General features: G+C 41.2%; 2 protein-coding genes across 3 annotated transcripts; both read left to right on the top strand.

Moving 5' to 3' along the window:
* The first annotated feature begins 750 nt into the window (after positions 1 to 750).
* mtmr8 (myotubularin related protein 8) lies at positions 751 to 8,488 on the top strand. Of its 2 annotated transcripts, none has more exons than XM_053485891.1 (14): positions 751 to 898; positions 2,187 to 2,309; positions 2,914 to 3,076; positions 3,163 to 3,320; positions 3,396 to 3,524; positions 4,264 to 4,398; positions 4,609 to 4,741; positions 4,895 to 5,004; positions 5,142 to 5,267; positions 5,357 to 5,406; positions 5,888 to 6,088; positions 6,465 to 6,593; positions 6,717 to 6,843; positions 6,928 to 8,488. In XM_053485891.1, exons 1-14 carry the CDS (start codon positions 875 to 877, stop codon positions 7,165 to 7,167), a joined length of 1,848 nt encoding a protein of 615 aa, XP_053341866.1. In that variant the 5' UTR covers positions 751 to 874; the 3' UTR covers positions 7,168 to 8,488. The 2 variants fall into 2 exon arrangements, with proteins under 2 accessions (XP_053341866.1, XP_053341865.1); XM_053485890.1 differs by having other exon boundaries at positions 6,925 to 8,488.
* Positions 8,489 to 9,162: 674 nt separating this feature from the next.
* On the top strand, positions 9,163 to 15,936 carry amer1 (APC membrane recruitment protein 1). Its single transcript, XM_053485021.1, has 2 exons — positions 9,163 to 9,265; positions 11,510 to 15,936. Exon 2 carries the CDS (start codon positions 11,627 to 11,629, stop codon positions 14,561 to 14,563), a length of 2,937 nt encoding a protein of 978 aa, XP_053340996.1. The 5' UTR covers positions 9,163 to 9,265; positions 11,510 to 11,626; the 3' UTR covers positions 14,564 to 15,936.
* The last annotated feature ends 1,567 nt before the right edge of the window (positions 15,937 to 17,503 follow it).

The following is a 17,503-nucleotide window of genomic DNA, read 5'->3' as shown; positions in this document are numbered from 1 at the left end:
CGGAGCACACACAAACACCCATTCACACACTATGGGCAATTTTGGGAACGTCAATTAACCTAACCTACCAGAGTACCCGGAGAAAACCCACCAAGCATGGGGAGAACATGCAAACTCCATGCACACAGACATGGGAATCGAGACTAGCCGGGACGAGACGAGTGCTAACCACTACACCACCGTGCCGCCTCATTTATTGTTTACATTAGAAATAAAAATTTAACAAAAACAAGCTTTGTTAATTAAGCAATATTACACTTAAGGTCGTGCCGTTGTAGTAAATATCAGCACGGCTGTGATATCTTCAGCACTTTATGAGTGTGATGAGCTCACAGAACAGTATTGTTTAGAACATACAAAGTTTTTTTAAACTGTAAATCTTAACAATTTTACGTATTTCACACAGTGACTTCAGGGTTACAATTTGTAGGCCGTGCACGAGGCTACAAAAACAAACAAACTACAAATCCCATAACAGCCGTTCGTTTATCTAGCTAGCTTTAGCGTCCGGCTCATACGCGCTAATTACTACATATCAAGACCATCTTATTATAATTATTACTATATAGCCTTATCTATCCTTTTCTGTAATTGTACAAGAAAAATACAACTCGATAACTTGTATATAATTATTTATTTGTGCATTTCTTTCTGAAAAATAAGATGAGTGTCCAAACCGGAAGCCGTTTTGACAACGAGATCTACTCTCGCGAGATTCTGGGGAGGTCAGCTGACCAGCGGTGTCGCGCTCGTGCCTGTCAGCGCGCGCCTGCAAGTCGCAGTGTGATTTCCTGAAAACAATGCAGGGAGACAAACAGCGAGTTTAATCACAAAACTACAGAATAAAGTGTCGGATCTGACAGCGGCTCTCATCATGGAGCACATTCTGACCCCGAAGGTAAGATTTAAGAAGGAATAAAGCAATTAAAATAACTGTCACTGATGATGAACTTGACTGAAAGTGTGTGTGTGCGCGTGTGTGTGCGCTCGCGCGCCTTATAAAGGTATTTCTGCATGGTGTGATTACTTTTGAAGAAGTGAAACTCTGCACACATTTAGTAATGTATAACATGATGATTTATAGCGCACCCTATGTCCAACAGGAAGCTGCAGATGATAATGATGTGCAGGTTTTATATTTATGCATAAATATTTATGTGTGTGTGTGTGTGTGTGTGTGTGTACACACTGTTTTTATGTTGTGCTGTAAAACATTTTCATGCTTTAATGCATGATCATCACGAGACTCCAAAAACTGCCCATGTGTGTTAAACCAGTCAGTCTCAAAGTCTAAAGCAGAATGTGTGTGTGTGTGTGTGTGTGTGTGTGTGTGTGTGTGTGTGTGTGTGTGTGTCAGGTCTGAGCTTGTATGAGCTGCTAAAAGAAGACTCAGGATTTCCTGCTCACTGTGCTCTGTCTTTCTCTAACTTTCACTCACTCACTCACTCACTCACTCACTCACTCACACACACACACACACACACACACACACACACACACACAGAGGATAAGAACAAAAAAGTAAATAAAAAAAACAGTGTGCCTATAAATAACATTCATCAAAAAAGAAGAAAAATGGTTTGAATGGGATTTAATAATCAGAAATGGGCGTGGCTAAATATTCTACTAAGCACATTTGACTGACAGCCCTCGGTGTGAGAAAGCCGATCGACTTAAAGTTCATAGGAAGTGACTTGCTGTTTTTTTTTTTTTAAAGACCTGGATTAACATTGAGACTTTATTGCTGTTATGGGTGGGTGCCAATAGTTTAGAAATCGTGGCCTTTTGAAAAGAATAGCAGAATGTTCCACAAAGCCGTAAAAAGACAACCAAACCAAAAAAACCTTTTGCATGTCAGATTGTTTTAAAATTGTGTTTTTGTGGAGTTGTGTGCTCAGTGGGTGCCAATACTTATGACCAACAGCCATTTTTAAAAAGACACACACCGAGAGTGTGAGGAATCAGTTATTTTTTTTGTTTTTTTGTTAGTGTTGCTAGGCAACCGGGATGGTCATTAGCTAGCTACGCGGCTGTTGTAATAAAAATGGCACGGAAACGTCTAAGACGTCAACGTTTTTCTCAGATGTGTTAGTAAATTATATATATATATATATATATATATAAACAAAACTAATTTATTTGATTTATTTACCAGCTGGTGTTTTTTTTGTGTTGTTTGTTTGCAGGTCGAACACGTGAAGCTGTTGGACAGATACGCTGCCAAAAAGCCGGCGGTCGGCACGCTGTACCTCACAGCGACGCACCTCATTTACGTCGAGCAATCGAACACCACGCGCAAGGAATTATGGGTAACGATTTTATACTTGGAATCGGACAAAGTTTTACAGATAATTATTATTCTTACAGATTTGCCAAAGGATGTACGTAAGACGTGTTTTAAAGCAAATTTTTCTGCCTCGCAAACGTTAGCATGGTTTATGAACGTAATGTTAAGACAGGTGTAATAAAATGGCAAAAGTGTAAATTTAGCTGCTAAAAATTGCATTAATAATTGCACAATTAGCATTGTGTTATAACCTATAATAGAAAAAAATAGTAGTGTCTAGGATACTTTTTAGTATGTTTAATAGTTTATCTAGGTCAGCTAAGCTAGAACCTAATATTTATACAGTAATTTATTACATAATTAGAATAAACATTAGTTCATTTGATAGCGGCCTAGATATGGCTTACACAATTGCATATCAAGTAAAAATTTCTAGCGAACTAGTTAGCATTTAGCAAAACTAGCATTTGGTTAAAATGTCAAACTAGGTAACGTTAGGTATGGAAGTTTTCCAGCAAGTCATAAATTTAGCGATGATGTCGTGTGTGAAAAGTTCCTTAGTCCATTTGTAGTGAACACTGTGGGTGGAGACACGGTCATTGTAAAATGTGTGCGCGTGTGTGTAGGTTCTGCATCATCACATCTCGTCCGTAGAAAAACTTCCGACCACGGGGTCTGGAAGTCCGCTACTCATCCACTGTAAAACCTTTCAGCGTCTCCACCTGGTGCTGCCCCGAGAGAAGGAAGCCCAGGATGTCCATCAGTCCCTCCTGCGTCTGTCTCAACCAGGTACACACACACACACACTGGTGTACACAAGCGCACACTCACTCGGACACGCTCAGCATGACGATAACGTTCCTGTGATGCTGCAGTGAAGGAGGAGGAGCTCTACGCCTTCCTCTTCAACCCCCAGCAGGGTGAAGACGAGCGGCGGCGGGGCTGGGACCTCATCAGCGTGACCGCCGACTTCAGCAGGATGGGCCTGCCCAATGAATTGTGGGAAATCAGCGACCTCAACAGTAACTACGAGGTACGAGCGCGCTTCCTGTCTGAGTCAGCAGTCCTGCACTTCCTGTAAACACTGACTCTGCTGTCTTTCTCTCAGCTCTGCTCCACCTACCCGCCTGTGCTCGGCGTTCCTAAATGTGCCAGTGTTGCTACGGTAACAGGCAGCGCCAAGTTTAGGAGTCGGGGCCGCCTGCCCGCTCTGTCGTATTATCACAAAGACACCAAGGTAAACACTCTCTCTCACACACACACGCACACACACACCAATGATTTAGGTTTAGTCATATCAGCATGTGCCCTCTACTGAAAAGATGGAGAGACACGCAGACTAAGAGACACAGAGTGGTATAGACAGACAGATGTATAGTGGGATGGACAGGTGTGTACTCTGTGTAGACACAGAATGACCAACAGCCGTGCAGATGGACAGAGGGGTGGTGGGGTCGTGTGAAGGGACGGACGGCACGTAGAGGGAAGGATGGACGTGTACAGATGGGTGTGTGGAGGACTTTAGACGAGATTAATGTGTGGAGAAACAAAGGGTCGTATAGAGACATGTCTGAGTGCATAAAGGGACAGATGGGTGTAAAGAGGGGTGTATAAAAAAAATAAAAATACAGGCAAAAGAGGGACATACTTGTGTTTATTAAGGGACATGTTGGCATAAAAGCAGAGGGGTGTATAAAGGAACATACAGGCGTATAGAAAGATATAGAGGGGCCGGTGGGCGTGTACGGAGGACTGGTGGGCGTGTACGGAGGACTGGTGGGCGTGTACGGAGGACTGGTGGGCGTGTACGGGGGGGCGGTGGGCGTGTACGGAGGACTGGTGGGCGTGTACGTGACACAGATGTTTATACAGTTATGTAATTGTCACAAAATCCCAATTGAACTGCCATAAAATCCATCAGCGGCAGACATTCGCTATTGTTTACATATTTGTTTGTTTGTTTGTTGTGTTGCTAGGCAGCGATCTGTCGGTGTAGTCAGCCTCTCTCTGGTTTAAGTTCCCGCTGTATCGAGGATGAACAGATGCTGCAGGCCATCAGTGAAGCCAATCCCAACTGTCCCTTTATTTACGTGGTGGACACACGGCCCAAGGTACCACCGTCAACCTTCAACCCCAGTCGGTTGGCTGTTAGTCTAATGTCCCCCTCCCCCATGTATACATTTTGGACACAACCTATGACCCTCAACCTTAGAGTTTAAAGCTGGCTTTAGAGTTATCTGTCTTTATCAGGTAACTGTTAAGCTAGCAAAATATTTCGATTAGTTATCTAACTGTGCGTGCGTGTGTGTGTGTGTGTTTAGCTGAACGCTATGGCTAACCGAGCGGCGGGAAAGGGATACGAAAATGAGGACAACTATCCCAATATCAGGTTTCACTTTCAGGGCATTGAGAACATCCATGTCATGAGAAGCAGTTTACAGAAACTACTGGAGTGTAAGCACACACACACACACACACACACACACACAGATTATGACTTAACTCAGAACTTAACCTGTTTTGAGTGTGAGCTGATCTAAAAAAATTTTTTATTATTTAATTATAAAAACAATGATAACATTTATTTATTTATTTTTATCCCATCAGTGTGTGCTCAGAATAACACGTCTATGAGCGACTATCTGACCGGACTGGAAAACTCTGGCTGGCTGAAACACATCAAAGCCGTCATGGACGCCGGAGTCTTCCTCTCTAAAGTACGTACTTCACTTTATCAAACGTTGTTCTACATCATCTAACAGTTACGAGTGTAGATGTCCAGGGTATACTGCTTTCTGAGGACTGGGTGTCCCCGTAAATACTACACATGACGTGTGTGTGTGTGTGTGTGTAGGCAGTAGGGGATGAGGGAGCGAGTGTGTTAGTGCACTGTTCTGATGGATGGGATCGCACGGCTCAGGTGTGTTCTCTCGCCTGCCTGCTGCTCGACCCCTATTACAGAACCATCAAAGGACTTATGGTGAGTGCGCGCACACACACACTTACACACACACACAGCAGGAATTATTGACTTATTATGCTAATTCTAACATGTTCCTGATGTTTCAGGTTCTGATTGAGAAGGAGTGGATTGCTTTTGGACACAAATTCAACCACAGGTGATAAAAGCGTAACATGAAAGTTTAACACTAAACATTTTAAGCCACATGTTTTAGGTATAATCTGAAGCCATTATGGTCCAATCACGCAGGTTCACACAGCGAATTTATAAAAGTAAAAAATCAGTTTGAAACAGTTAGCAAGAATCCCAAGTAGTCTCATGTGTTTGAAGCAATTAAAAAAAAATGTAAACAGCAGCTGAATAACTTAACTTACTAGTTTTATCTAAAGTGTGGACTTGATGATCCAGTATCAGTACGGCACGTTTTAGCAGCCTGTTGACAAATCTAGTGATCTCCCTGATAAACATCCAGTATCTAGCTAACTGAACGATAAGCTAGCTAGCTGTGACGTGGGTACCGTGCTAAATCATTAGCCCTACTCGCGCATTGTTACTGCTTTGCAGTTGCTTAGCAACAGTGTTCATGTATAAAAAAGCTTTGTGAGGATCGAATGTCCCCATAACGTGTGTGTGTTTAGGTGTGGACACCTGGAAGGCGACCCTAAGGAGGTGTCCCCCGTGTTTACACAGTTTGTGGAGTGTGTGTGGCAGCTGATGGAGCAGTTCCCCTGCGCGTTTCAGTTTACTGAGCGCTTCCTGCTGTCCATCCACGAACATGTTTACTCCTGTCACTACGGCAACTTCATCGGCAACAACCAGCGAGAGAGAGAGCAGCTAAGGTACAAATTATATTCACACACGCGTCATGTAATGTCACTATGGGGACATCCGGTCCTCACAAAGAGTTTATATAAAAGTTATGTACCTGACAAATGTAAGTAGCTAGCCAAGCAGCAGACTTGGCTACGGAACACGGAACATGACCACTTTACTAATAAAGTGTTGATCGACCAAACTGCTAGTCACCGCTAGCATTTACAGCAGGATACACAACAAAACAATAAATAAAAAATAATAATAAATAAAACAATAATTAGAAAACAAAATTAAAAAGTAAAAATAAAAGCAGTGTTTTTTTTTTTTTTGTCTGTAGTGTTTTCTGAGATTTAATTTTTCTGGGTATTTTAAAAAGTGTGTGTGTGTGTGTGTGTTCAGGCTCAGAGAGAGGACGTTCTCTGTGTGGCCATATCTCCTGGAGCATCAGGATGAGTTCAGGAACCCGCTGTACAAACGCACTACACACAACGGCTTACTGAGACCCAACACACTGCCACTGCATTTCAAGTATGCACGCACACACACACACGCACACATACACACACACAATCGTCAACACAAACTTAAAACAGTTCTACATCAAAAACTCTTTGTTATTTGATATTTGGTTTGTGTGTGTTTGTGTGTCAGGTTTTGGTGCGGAATGTATAACCATTACGATAAAGGGATACACCCGAGACAGTCCATCCTGGACACACTGCTGTCCCTGACGGAGAGACAAACCTTCGAGGAGAGGACCATGACGGACCTGCAGAGAGTAAGCGCCGTTCCGATATTTCCGTCAATTTTCAATTGTATGAATCCATTTGGGTAACGTTGATCATTCTCCACCAATCAGCAGCTAGCTATTGCTGACGGAGTCCTCTCGGCCCCTGATGGACCAATCAGCACGCTTCCTGATCGGAACGGCCACGCCGAGGCCACGCCCACATCCTCCTTTGACCAGATGAACGGAGACTCTACGTGTTCGAGTGAAAGCACTGGAGGAGAGGCGGAGTCGGATCAGGGAAAAGCCGGGAGCGAGACGAAGGTGACGGAAAAGGACAAACCTGTTTCTATGGCAACGCAGATCTCTGAATAGGAGGCAGAGAAAACAGATCCCCTTCAATCGCCATAGTAACAAAACTGACATTTGGGTTGGAGCTGTAATCCAAAGGGAAAGAACAAACTCAGGACACACACACACACTGTGAACAACATTATTACAGTGACAGATTAACACTTTAGTTGAAGCCACTCCCCTTAAATGGTATTTTAACAATATATTGAATGTAAAATAAATAAGAAGTCATTGTACATAAAGTACAAAAAAATTGTTTAAAAAAATATATATAAACAGTATATATTAAACATGGATATTTGTAATAAATGCTCATTTAGCCACACCCCCAAACATCCACACATTTTTAACATCTCAAAGAATTAATTTTTTTCATAGTAAAACACTCAATGAAGATGTTTTTTCTGAACATGAGTACACAAATTGTTGTAAGACAGTTGCATTTCTTAGCCATGCCCCTGACAATCTCGCATAAAACATTCCGGCCATGCCCTTTTATACAAATTTCAGTTATTTTATGCATTACAGCACTAATAATGGATGGTATTTTAGCCACGCCCCTGACAACCCTTTGTATATTTCATAAATAAAAACATGGTTTAAGCCACGCCCTCAAAATGCCAAAGTGATCACGGCATGGCATTTTTTTAAAACACGCCCAAAGGCACTTCTTCCTTTATCAAAATTTCTGATTGTAAACAAAATTACTAATAGTTTTGGAGGAACACTGAACTTTTAGACATTTTTGCTATGTTGGTATTTTTCAAAACATTTAAAAAAAAACTAAAAAATCAAAAAGATCAAAAACGATAACTTTTGTTTTTTTCTACTATGCTGATAAAACAAGATGTTTATTTGGCGTTTACAGTTTGTACATTTTTTGTGTGTGTTTAGCGTTAAAATAAATTGTGGCGTATAAAATGTAGGCACGAGGTTGTTGCAAAATGTGATCGCGAGATGGTAAACTAAATAATTAGTAATAAATGCTACACAAACGCAAACCTAATGGATCTACATAACAAAAATACGATGATCAAAGACAAGAGAAGAAGAAGCGTTGCACTCCGTTACTGCACTTTTTTGTTACATTTTACTTTTTTTTAATTTACAGTTAATAAAAAGTTGTGTATATTTATGTTGCAAGTATGTAAGCCTTTCATCCTGAGGAATAAAACTCACTCATTAACTCAATTAGCTTGCCACGGTGCTAAAGTCATAAGAGTCCAAGGCTAGCATAGCTAACTAATTGTGAAGCTCCAGCACAAAACTAAAAACAAACAACTAACAAAGTTACATTAATTGAACAGTTACAATATGAATAAATTCATGTAAAAAAAAAAAAAGCCAAAAATGTACAATTTTTATTTTTTGGTGTTGTTGCAGCACACTGATACAAATTTAAATATTTTTTGTACTTTGTTGATTTTCACATTGTTTTATTTCTTTTTTGCACTAAGCTTTTTTTTTTTTAATTCAAATTCTTTTTGCATTTATTTTTATAAGATTTGACTTGACCTAACATTACTTTACAGCAAATTTTCTGTGAAATCAGATGACTTGTTTTTTTATGTTATGTGTATATTAATATTAATAGTAGCTTTGAATAAATTGTTATTTTGAAACATTGGAATTTGTTAAACTCTTTTTATTTTAATCTTTTTTGGGGGAAAATAGGTCTCTCAAGACTCCGTTTGGCTTAGAATTGCTTTGTGCTGCACTTAGTGTCTGGTTTGGAATTCGGAAACATTTACAATTTTCATAATATTTGTATTTTTCTCCGAGTATGTAGTTAAGTAATTTTCTAAATGGAATTGTAAAATTTAAAAAACAATATCGAATCATCCAGTAACAATAAAATTCTATTAATGATGATAATGTAGTATTACAATCGAACAGTTTAATATTTAAAATAAGAATCCATTATGTATATCAATGATATATTTATTATTATATGGTATTTTGATTTCTGTATGCGTTTTCTAGGAATACATTTCCCGACGGGCAACGCGGTTTTTCCCGGAAGTGACGCGCCACGACTAGGCTCAGACGCTCGAGTGATTTTCCTCCTGCACAGACTGTTGCTAAGTGCCGCTGCTAAACCGGGAATAAGAATAAAATGGTGAGTCAGTTTTATTTGTTCTTGTTCTTTTAGTGTAAATGCTGTTTTTACGAGTTAGATATCCGGGCGCAGAACGAAACGAAACAAAGAACGATTAGGCATTACGAAAAGTCTGAGTTATGAGCTCTGGGAACGCAGCGTTAGCCCGAAGGCTAACCGAGTCAAACCGTTAGCGAAGGCTTTGTTGTTTCCTCACGCGCATTCCGACAAGTCCCGCCCCCGCACTCTGCGATTGGACCCGCTCACCTCTTCTCGCTCGCTGGAGAGTGAAGTTAGCCAATCACAGCACAGGGGGCGGGTTCGCCGTAACCAATGAGAATGGACCGGAGGCTGGAATGTGTCGGAATACGAGTGGGATTTCAGCTAAGGCAAAATAAGGCTCGGTGTAATGTAGAAAGAAATAATAATTATTTAAACGTGTATTTGTTTAACCCGTCATTAAAAAAAACTTTATTTTATTTTAAACTCGCTTATGCTGTAAGTGTGTGTACTGTCATGGACCTGTTGTAGAATTGGCTAAGCTAAAAGCAGTTTGCAATAAGAGCTGTTTTTTTTCATTTCTTGTGAAGAATAAATCACTTTAAATGTTACAGTTATAGATATCACATGCAAACTACGTTGTTTAGTTGCGTCACTGTGTTTGTGTTTTATTCCAAAGAAATTTTTTCCCCTGTCATTCCATAAGGAAGTTTCTGAGGTGATTTTGGAAAACCTATATTTGTAATCTTATGTCCTTATAACGGATGTTGCAAGTCAAAACGTCATTTCAGGAAGATGGAATAATTTTAGCAATCGGTCCTGATACCGCTCCCTGAGGAACCCCAGGGAAGCGTTGACGGGCTAAAGGGTACAGAGAAGGGTTAAAAATGGTTTATAGTGGTGCGAAATTGGAGTAAAAGTACTAAAGTTCTGTGAGATTATTGCTTTTATCTTTTCAACTTCTCCATCTGCAAGCTGTCAGCTTCTAAATCTCACTTCCCCGCCCGTCTGCTCCTCTGTTTATCTCAGTTGAAGTCCATTTCAGTTCTCAGAAATTCATTTAGCATGGAAATGCAACACCGAGAGGCGCCGGCCCGCAGTGCGCCACGCTATAAAGTGTTATCGGCTTTGTTTACACAGTGAGCTTCTGTTTAACCAGCAGTATTTGTACCTCATAATCACACTAATTATCCCAATGTTCTCTTAAGAGTTTGTAAAAACCAACATTATTATTATTAAAGCCTGAAATCAAGATCTATTCCTGCTTAGAATAAATAGGAATAGATCTTGATTTCAGGCTTTAATAATACACATAACTAAGATGCCCCAGAATTGAAGAATAATTACACTTCCACATGTATCACTTCATTCTTTGGTTTGACCAGGGTATCACAAAATGGTGCTTTTCTGATGCTTTTCTGATAATCGAGAATAATTAATATACCAGTAATCTAGCCCTTTTCCCCTATAAATGTCAAACAGCTATATATAATGCTATATATGTCAAACAGTGCAAGAATTTTACTGTGTATAGACAGAGCGTGCGTAAAAAACAGAAACTAAAGCGTGACAGAGCATAGGTTACTTCAAAAGAAGATAATTAAACTATGAAAACTGAACCTTTAAAGATGTATGGACAGATCAGTGTATGTTTGGTACCAGTGTGGTAGGAGTGAATTATTTGCCAAATTTGAAAAATGTGTATAAATATATGTATTGTGATAATGTTGTACCAGGAGGTGTCTGATGATTCCCTACTGCGTGTGTGTGTGTGTGTGTAGGAAAAGAAACGTTGGAATGTTTCCTGAAAGTAATGATGCTGTATTCCATAATTTGTTGATGCGATGTTCTTTAAAGCCCCGTTTGGTTCACCAGAGAATTACATTTGCAAGGACGTCGCTTGAGAGAGATGATCCGTGTGAACTTATCTTTAGCCTAGCTCTCATGATAAAACTCACTTTCTTCGCCTTTATTTATGGTCTTGGTGCCATTGCTGTGTTCCCTCTGATCAGTGTAGCCATGTAAATGCTGCATCAAAAGTTGCGATGAAAAGAACACTGTAATCAGCTTGTGCAGCAAAAAAAGGTGTGGACCTGCAAATGATTACAACCTGTAAATAAGAAAAAAAAAATTTACACTAAAATTTCGATTTCATGTTTTAATGATGGGTAGCTCATCAGTTCTGTGTCATTCCTTGGCCATTGTTTGTTTTAAGTCATGGTTCTTGAGGTCTGATTGTTTTTTTTCCGTTTGTTTGTGTTTTAGGTGCGACATGGCAGAAGATGTGTTTGATGGACATTTCCTTCGCATCCCTTCACATGCACGTGGGAGTGGCGTCCGTGTCATGATTATACGACTGTAGCATCGAGTTTCTGAGTCGCCATGGAGACTCCCGTTGAAAGTGAGCTGCCTGGTGCAGCGGGTGGTGGTCCTCCCTCAGACCCAATCTCCCCCGATCCTCAGACACCCCAGACGCCCCCGGCAGGGAAGCTACGAAAGACGGCTTTCAAGTTTTTCGGAGGTCGAAAGAGCATCTGTATGCTGCCCAGCTTTTTTGTGGGAAGAGGCAAGGGTCAAGGACGGTGGTCATCTAAAATGGGCGTGACCAAGAGCCAGACGTACGATGGTGTAAGCAGGGCATGCTGGGAAGACGGCATGAGAAGTGGCGGCGATGTGACGTCAGCAGAGTTTGAGTTCCACAACCCAAACAGCTCGAGTGACCTGCAGAAAACGCAGGAAAGTTTCGCGAAGTCTCAGTCTCTCCCGCGACAAAAGAGAGGCCTCCGAGGTCTCTTCAGCAGTATCAGGAAGCACCGGAAAAACAAACATCACGCCGAAGCAGATAAAAACGAGATGCTCGAAATGTCCTCGGGTGAAATAGTGCTTGGTAAGATGACAAACCTCGGTTGTCATGTTGACAACAACGACAACAAGAGTCACATTGATTTGCTAGAGCCGGATGTGCCTACGGAATTCAACAGCGGAGTGTTCGCTGAATCGCCCGCCGTTAATGTTCACACATGTAAAATCGAGGAAATGCTAATGCCTCAGAAATTAAAGGCGAAGGGAAAGGCTATGGGGGAAGAAGAAGAAGAAGAAAAAGAAAAAAGTGGTGAAGGACAAGATGTGGAAGAGGAAGAAACAGAGCAAAAGAAACAGCGTGGTCTGGTGACGTATCGGCAGCCGCTGTGTGCAGACTCCGAGATGGTGCGCCTCACTGAAGAACACACAGACATACCTGAGGCTGACCCGGCCACAATGTCCACCTCGGCTGACAACTTGATGTTCGGAGACGTGTCCTCTCTGAAGAGTTTTGACTCGTTGACTGGTTGTGGTGACATTATTGCCGATCAGGACGACGTTAGTGTCGCGGAGAGTTCAGTATCCGGCGAGAGAGGAAGTCGTAATGCTGGCAAGCGCAGCTCCTGTCTGGTTACATATCAGGGCGGTGGAGAGGAGATGGCAACACCGGACGAAGTGGACAATGACTACCTGCACAGCCTGTGGGAGTCGGAGGGCAGCGAGGTGTGCTACCTTCCATCAGAACAGACTGTCAGCCCATCGTCCACCCCCGATCAGCCAACCAGCTCCTTTCACGTCACCACCAGCATCAGCGGCAACACCAGCACTAGTCCTTTGGGAATAACGGACACGGTCCTTACACCTAACGATCTTCTGACTCCCCAGAGTGACCGCCAGGGCTCGGTCCCAAACAGCGACGAGGGTTACTATGATTCCACAACACCTGGAGCTGATGAGGATACCCGTGAACGTCCACAGCAGGAAAGACTTCCCCGGGACAGCTATAGCGGCGACGCCCTTTACGAACTTTTTGAGCCGGACGACAGATTGCTGAGTCCGCCTTTACCTTCTAAAGACAGTGGAGGGTTAATGGGTGGAAACAAAGGTAAAGGAGATCTTCTTTATCCATTGACGTCTGATGCCATGGAGACAGAAGAGGAGCGATTGAGTAAGATCCAGCATGCCCTGCTGTGTTGCGAGTTGCAGAATCTGAGAAACCCGTCTAAAGATCAGCTTCTGTATTGTAGCGAGCGGATATACAGTGATTCAACCCCTCTGGAAGGGTCTGAAGAGGAAGGATACCACCAGTCTGGACAGAGACAACTGCAGGAAGGCTCCCAAGCCTTAAAAGAAGTTTTGTCTCAGGTGCAGGGGGGTCAGGTGCAGGCGCAGCACAGAACCTTGTACGGTACAACTGCCGACTCAAGGTTAAGCGCGCAAGCCTCGAAGGCAGCAAGCCTTGTAAAAGATGCAGTACTGTATTCCAAGCAAGAAAGGTGCAATGACGGCTCTTTACCACCCACTAGAGGCTGCAGCCAATCACAGGAGGAGCTAATGGTCTGTTTTTCACAAGCGTTAGTAGATTTTAACAAAAACACCAGACTCTATCGCAACTCCACAGAGAGCTTGGATGGCTCGGAATCCAGCTCCCCATTCGGACCAAGCCTAAGTGCTCTTCCTGCTATTGTTACTTTTGACGTGGTCGACATGGAGAACGAGGGTGAGTGTGAACAGCCAGAGCTTGTAGAGGAAGAGGAGGAATTGGAATCCCCGTTCGAGGCATTCGAAGACGATGGCTGCTACTTGCAGCAGGACGCCTTCGCCGAGTGCGATCAGAGAACCTTTGATGCCTACGAGCAAAGTTTGTTACTTGGCAGCGCTTGGGGTATCGCGAGCCTTCCTCGTCACCTCAGCCTCGGACGGCCGTGTCCTCCGATTCCGGCACCACTCGCTCTGAACCGACGTAGTCGCTCTCTGGATACGGACAGTCTCGAGCTCCAGACCAGCGAGCTTTACGCGTCTCTTGTTTCCCACGGCCACAAGACGGCTGCTTCCTTTCACCGTAGGAAAAACAGCGCAGACGGAGGAGACCTTTGTGACGTGGTTCAACAAGGACGGAGCTGGAGGCAGGGACATGGCTGCGACTTTGACTCTTCTCAGAAGAACACCTCAGTGTCTCAGCAGCAACAGAGATCCTCGCATCGTACCCCTTGGATGGAAAGTTCTAGTTTAAGCTGTCAGCCAACGGTCAGGCCTTCCCATCTCCCCCTAAAGGCTGCTTACCCGAATAGCAGCACAGCACGAATCCTGAAAATCGCTGCTGACAGGGACGTTTCGGGAGGGAATGGTGGTGACCCTGGTGGACAGTGGAAAAGCCGACCAGTTGGTATCACCCAGGGTATACCTCATCACCGATCTGACCAATCTGAGGCTTCAAGAGAGATTACGACCAAGAGTAGGAGAACGGAGCTGGAGGTGGCAGGGTTCTCCACGGCAACGCCCAAACGCAACATGTAAACACCCAGGAGATAAAAAAAAGTGACCAGGTCTCATGGCCAAAGACACAGCTGGATGTTTACTGACCATCATGATTTGTATCTCTACTGTTACTGTTATATTTTTACAGTTATAAGCTATTATATTTTAGTGATGGTGTAGTTCTTTTTTTTTCTTAGACATCAATGATGTCTTTTTTTTATTTGCCACGTTGATTGGCGTTTATGTAGCAGTTGTCTATGATTTTATATTTGTGCAGAAGTGTAGGGCTTTTGTTTTGTGCTTTGCAAATCTTTTCCGACTCGCAAAACAGAAATTTTTGCGATATGATCGCAAGTTTGAAACAAAACTGTGCCGATGTATCAAAGTTTCTGCTGCTCTTTTCTGACAGGACTAGAAGACTTGAACCTTTTTTAACAAATGATGGTTAACATCTTTTAGATTTTCTGCTGAACACTTTTCTGTAAACTTTTTAAAGTTGAAAGTCCTACATTTTTTTTTTTTTTTTTTTACGTTTATCGTTAGTCGTTTTACATTTTTTCACACTTCTGGGGACCTTTTAGTGAACACGGTGATGCTTGGGAACAAAAACAAAACACAACAAAAACTCTTTAAAGTTTTATATGTTCAAATTATGTTTTTTGTTCTACTTTAAAGAGTTTTTCCCCCTGTAGTTAGTGTTTGAGGGGAGGGGAGAGTCAAGTAAAAAAAAAAAAGTCAAAAATGAATGTAAGTACTTTATTTGTTTTATCTTTCATCCATTTTATTTAGCGACATAAACAGTCTCGGGCAGCTTTACATTACGCTTTTAAGTGTCGTCAGAACAAAAGAAACGTCCGGGAGATTACGAGCGATGCTAGCGTTCGGTTGGTTCTATCATAAAACGTTGATGAAGTAGCTCTATTCATTTTCTCGTATTCCTTGCTACACGGTCCATAGTCGATTGGAAATCATTTTGTAAATGTCTTGCCAAAACCAACATCATGCACTTAACACAGTATATACTAAGACCATGGTTCCCACATTTAAAAACAATTCTTCAAGAAAATTGATGCTGGTTTATTGTTATTTCGCACCTTTTCTTTTGTATTTTCTGCATTCGGTACAGTTGTTAAACGTGATATGTAAATGAATGCTCACACTTTTGTTCCGCTGGCGTATGTGAGCTAGCTGAAATCAAAACAAACCTTTTAAAAAAAAAAATTCTTTCTTCAAATACACAGATGTATCATTACAGACAATGAATGTTTAATCATCAAGTTAAATGTTTCTGGGATTTAAATAGCTGCCAATCACCACCGTTTACCCATACTGCCTCCGAGTGCATACACACTCACACACACAGACAAAAATAATCATCTTCTCAACTGGAAATAAACTCAGACTCAAGTGAATTTTTGTGTCTTTGTAAAATGTGTTAGCTATGACTTTAATGTGTTTGTCTGTTTTGAGGAGTTAATGAAACCACCATTGCTCAGCCTCCGGGTAACGACTGTTCAAGTGAAATAATGATTGGGACCAAAAAAAAAAACACACCACACATGAATAGAATATAAAATATTCATAAAGAATTTGATTTGCTTAATCTTATGTGTTAATGTTGTAAAATAAGGGATAGGCGAGTCAAATTCCATTCAGTACTCTGGAGCCAGATTTGCTGAGAGACAGGTAGGTACATATATGTATATATAATAGGTAGATAAATGGGTAGATGTGTGGGTAGGTAGATTCGTAGGTAGATGTATGGAAGTATAACAGGCCAAAATTCCCCAAAGCAAAATAGCACGTTGAATTACATGAATTAAAAAAAAAAACTTTTTGCACTAAAAATTTTAGAATTTTTCTGCTGCAATTTGATATGAATTGAAAAAGTCGTTACCGCATTTACAATGCTTGAAATTTTTCTGGCACTGCAATTAATTGTGGTTCTATATTTCAAATAAAAATGTAATTCAAGCATTTAAAATTCAATGCAAAAATATTCAAGTTACTAAGTTGCTGTTAAAAATATTTTCAAATGTTTAAAACACAATCTATAATTTCAGGTAATAAAATTCAGGAACTACTAACCGATCGGAACGCAGCATAAACAGACTGGGTTGCCAGTTGCACAACAACTAACAGACTGGGTTGCCAGTTGCACAACAAACAGTGTTATGTTTAAAAAGCTCTCCGCCGTAATTACTTACTTAAAGTTCTCACTGTTACCTTTATTTATAAGCAATATAAATTTAACAAAGTGTTAACAGCATGTTTGCTGTTGCTGATGTTGAGGAAATTAACCCCATTTTGTTATGGAATGTGACTGCACTTTACTGAGCGCAGGGGAAGGAAACCCTTTGCTCTCGTGGTTTTTTTTAGCAGCCTGTTAAGAGTGCTGCATACCTTAAATAGTTCCTGAGAAGTAGACTGCGGCACGGACCGTAGCAATCTGCAATCCATTGGTCTTACTGCGACATCCCGGATGTGAAGACCTGAATTTTAACAAGCTGAATTTATTACCTGAATCTGTAAGGTTGAAAAATAATAAAGATTGTATTTTAAACACTTGAAAATATTTTTGAACAGCAATTTAGTAACTTGAATAATTTTGCATTCAATTTTAAATGCTTGAATTGCATTTTCATTTGAAATTTCTAACCACAATAAATTGTAGTGCCAACAATTTCAAGCATTGTAAATGCTGTAAGGATTTTATTCCTATTCAGATTTAATTGCAATGCAGAAAAATTCAACCATTTTTATTGCAACAAGTTTTTTTTTCAGTTCATGTAATTCAACGTGCTATTTTGCTTTGGGGAATTTAGGCTCTCATACTTCCATAGATGTACAGGAAGGTGAGTAGGTATGTAGTTAGGTAGATACAGTATGTCTGTAAATAGACACACAGGCAGGTAGAATCATACATAGGCAGGTAAATACGTAGGCAGGTATGTAGATATGTAGTTAAATAGACAGGCA

Source organism: Clarias gariepinus, chromosome 24, assembly GCF_024256425.1.
Source record: "Clarias gariepinus isolate MV-2021 ecotype Netherlands chromosome 24, CGAR_prim_01v2, whole genome shotgun sequence".
Lineage (NCBI taxonomy): Eukaryota > Metazoa > Chordata > Actinopteri > Siluriformes > Clariidae > Clarias > Clarias gariepinus.
The sequence above is the reverse complement of the archived record's forward strand: the minus strand, read 5'-3'. Positions and strand labels throughout refer to the sequence as shown.